We start from the raw sequence: 3,890 nt of genomic DNA on the forward strand, positions 1-3,890 counted from the left end.
AAATAATGAAGATGATAATATCCATGATTAACACCTTTCACAATAAAAATGATTAATCAACCTCTCATAATTACAAAAAAATGAACAAAATGAAAAATTATGATCGGTTGAATGAGATTTTCACGGTTTTTACAAATTGAGTGGTTTTTATTTGAACGCTCCCCTATATATATAGGGTTGAGTTTACGGAAAAGAAGATGAGGATAAGTGCAGAATGGGGATTGAGGTTGGTGCCCCCATTCCATCATCCATGCCTATATAGTAAATGTTTGTGTTAAATAAAAAAAAGCCAAAATATCCCGTTGACATAAATTTGGTCCAAACCGTTACATGGTGTGGTGGCATTTGCTACTTTTGGGATCTATAGCGAAGAGAAAAGTGGGACACCTGGTAAGGTGGCACCTGCATCCACGATAAACGTATTGCCACTTATGTACTCAGATGAGTCATGGATCAGATACCTTACTAGAGCCGTCAAGGCTGGATCAGTCGTCCCATATGTTCTTAAAGGAACTTTCCTTTCAGCTACTTTGCTAAGCCACTCCTTCTGCATCAAACCTTCTGTGATCTCCGACCTAAAAAGCCCTGGACAAATCGAGTTCACTCTGATCTTGTACGTGCCCATTTCCATAGCCATTACCTGTTTAAATCACTTGAACCCAAAAACAAGAAACGACCGTAAATGAAATCTTAATCACGAATTCGATGTTACCTTGGTTAACGTGACAACGCCAGCCTTTGAAGAGGAATAGACGAGACTTCCACGTTGTTGTCCACGGTCAAGACCCGAAATAGACGAGATATTGATGACCGACCCTTCTCGATTCGCGTCACGCATACGTGTACAAACGTACTTCGATACCAACCATGTTCCGCTCAAGTTTATTCTCATGGTACTGTCCCATTCTTCTTCAGATAACTTCAATGGACTCTGCACACTACCTGTATTGTAAGCAGACAAATCAATCATGATCAAGATCACAAATCAAATAGTTCATGGTCTCTTGAATCAACATAAATCAATTCTCTGATTACTTGTCAGCAAGTGATATATGAAGCTTTTGTTTGCTAGACAAACCTGCAGGTAAATTAAGGATGCTGCTCATGTGCTAATATGCTTTCTTGGGTTTACGACGAATTGACTACAATATCAAATCATGATTTGATGAATGTAAATCAAATATTTAATCGAATTCAAAGGGAATATTTAGTTATTACCTCTAACCCCGGCATTGTTAATTAAACAATCGATCTGCCCAAATGCATCCCACGCCCTTTTCACGGAGGCTTCAATGGCAGGACCCTTAGCAGCGACATCAAGCTCCACGGCCATGGCTACGATGTTATTATCACTAATTCCATTGATCTCGTTGCAGAGAGACACGAGCCTGTCTATCCGACGTGCAGCTGCAACGATTCTGCAGCCGGCTTTGGCCAGGTCTATACAGAATTCCCGGCCGATCCCAGACGAGGCTCCGGTGACCATCACAACCTTCCCGCTTAAGTTATCCCACGGCACCAACTTGGAATACACCGTTTGATCGGCCATGGTCTGTGATTCAAATTGTTTGAAGAAAGCAAGGTGCTGTAAGTGTGTGACTAATTGATGGATCTGACGCATGGGTTTGTGGCAACCAACATTATATTAATACAACAAAGGAACACAAGTACCAAGGCAGGTTCGTATAATATTAGGTCCATTTACCACATGTTCAATTAACTAAAAACAGCATGTATGTATGTATATATATATATCTTGAGATGGATGGAGTATTTTTTATTGAAAAGGGTGGGTATAGGTATGAACACTTTGAATTATTGACCATTTGGATGTCGATATAAGAAGTTTGAAATTGTCTTCATTCAAATAGTAAGGCACTTGCAGTTCATATACATGGGTGACTTCCTAATTCATAAAATCAAAAAAGAAAAGTTTAAAAAATAATCATGAAAAATAAAGGATATTCTTTTTGGAAAAAAACAGGCACATGGGATTAGGAGTTATAGCCTTTGTCTGCCCAAATTAACTATGCTTATAAATGCTTTGTTGCAGCGTGCATGTGCCCTGCTGCTCATTTTCTATTGGGATCATGGTATTTATTGCTTCCATCGACTTCGATTTATACAGCTCTTTAATTTCATTTGTTGATTTGATTTAAACTGTTATTACTGTTATGATCGTCTTATTATCGTTTTTTCTAGGTTAGTTGTAACACTCTTGCAGAAGATGGTATCATGATACTATCAAGTGTGAATTCCCTTGGACATTATAGGATCATCCAATTCCCAGTTCTTTAATCTTGATTAGTATAATTTAATCTGGTTTAATTTAAACAAAATTTGTTGGTTTTTTTTGTACTTCTAGATGACTTGGGGGTCTGTTTCGTTGGTTTTCCATTAAGTTTTGTATGGATAAAGTTGTCTGAATAACCCACTCCTAATAAGCCGATACCAAACAGTCACGTATAGCTGATCGAATAAGCTATGAGTTCCATAAAGCTCATTAAGCTGCTAACAATTAGATCCTTGGTAATCAAAATCGAATTGAGGTTTTTTAAGAATTATTTGCAATAAACATCTTCCCTAGTATATGCTGTACATAGCAAGCTGACAATTGACTTCTTTCTTGTTTCCATCCACCAGATATGGTAAAAGATGAATATATTGACATTTAATAGTTCAAATAATTGATAATAATACCATAAAGTCATTGACCTAACAGTATCCGGGTTACCGGTAGAGCCCAACTGTAACCAACCTAATCCATCAACAAGGAGATGAAATTGAGCATCAAGTAAGAATTCATTAAACAAATTGAAACATGTGGATTTGCTTTTTGGCAATTTGATAGCTGAAAATGGGTTTCTTGCAGGAAGAAGCGCTTAGGCGTAAATTAGCAGAAAAGAAGCAACAACAGTATTTTGTGTTGATCGGGCCGGCGAAGAAGTCGGCGTCACAAATGTTAAAGGGACAAGGAGGTGAAGGCGGAGAAAGTCGTTTTGTGCAAGCCGATCTGGAGGCTCAGGCATCGCAGCTTAGCGCGGAGGCTCAGGTTTGGCAGGCAAAGGCGAGGGTGAAGGAAGCAGTTGCGGCAGCGCTACAAGCGCAGCTGCAGCAAGCCATCGTTACCATCTTAAACGCTATGTATAACGATTCTCTGAAATTTCAAGTTTTAACCGATAAAGCTTTTTGAAAGCTCGATGATTGTTGACAGCTTGTTCTTGTGGGATGATTTGTTTTTAAACTTTTAGGTGTTACTTTATCTTTTAATGGATTAAATATCAAAGAACACATTTGTGGAGTCATTTAACTAAGTAGTGACTGAGTAAGATTCTCTATCTTTATGAGTTGTGAAAGGAGTGTTAATATGTCGAGTTACTGAGTAAGATTCTCTATCTTTATCGTCGTTTTTGTCGACTTGAATTATGGTTGGATTGGTTTAAATGTATTGGATTGTAAACTGTCATACAAATTTTTTCATTGGTAGAGTGTAATTTTAACCATAACTCTTATTTATTCAAATTGTATTAATATTGATAAGCTTATATTTAAACATGTTTTTATAATGAATCTAGTACATATTGTAATGTTTATATAGCTTATAGAACCCCTTTAATTTAGTTATTGATTGGTCTTTGATAGGTGCAAAAAGGATTAATTTTAATACAAACAGAGCATATATTTCGAAACTGTTACAAGGTCAGGCATAGTTTTCTGAAGGAATATGAGGCTGAGCATATTTATGAAATGCGTTCTGGAAAGGCATACGAATTCTAATGGCGTGAAAAGGAAGCATAGTTTCTCAAATGTTTTTATTAAAACCCATCAACAACCCAAATAGAGCCTAAGTCTCCACGTTTTTGGATCGAACAAAAGCAGATGTGAGATGG

The 3,890-nt window shown here is 37.3% G+C and overlaps 1 protein-coding gene across 1 annotated transcript; it reads right to left on the bottom strand.

Moving 5' to 3' along the window:
• Positions 1 to 297: 297 nt before the first annotated feature.
• Positions 298 to 1,568, bottom strand: LOC112507359 (3-oxoacyl-[acyl-carrier-protein] reductase FabG-like). The gene is made up of 3 exons (XM_025111921.1): positions 1,219 to 1,568; positions 713 to 942; positions 298 to 640 (listed from the first exon to the last, which is right to left on the bottom strand). Exons 1-3 carry the CDS (start codon positions 1,547 to 1,549, stop codon positions 362 to 364), a joined length of 840 nt encoding a protein of 279 aa, XP_024967689.1. The 5' UTR covers positions 1,550 to 1,568; the 3' UTR covers positions 298 to 361.
• Between the last annotated feature and the right edge of the window lie 2,322 nt (positions 1,569 to 3,890).

The sequence above is a fragment of the Cynara cardunculus genome (genome assembly GCF_001531365.2).
Source record: "Cynara cardunculus var. scolymus isolate 2C chromosome LG 2, CcrdV1, whole genome shotgun sequence".
Classification (NCBI taxonomy): domain Eukaryota; kingdom Viridiplantae; phylum Streptophyta; class Magnoliopsida; order Asterales; family Asteraceae; genus Cynara; species Cynara cardunculus.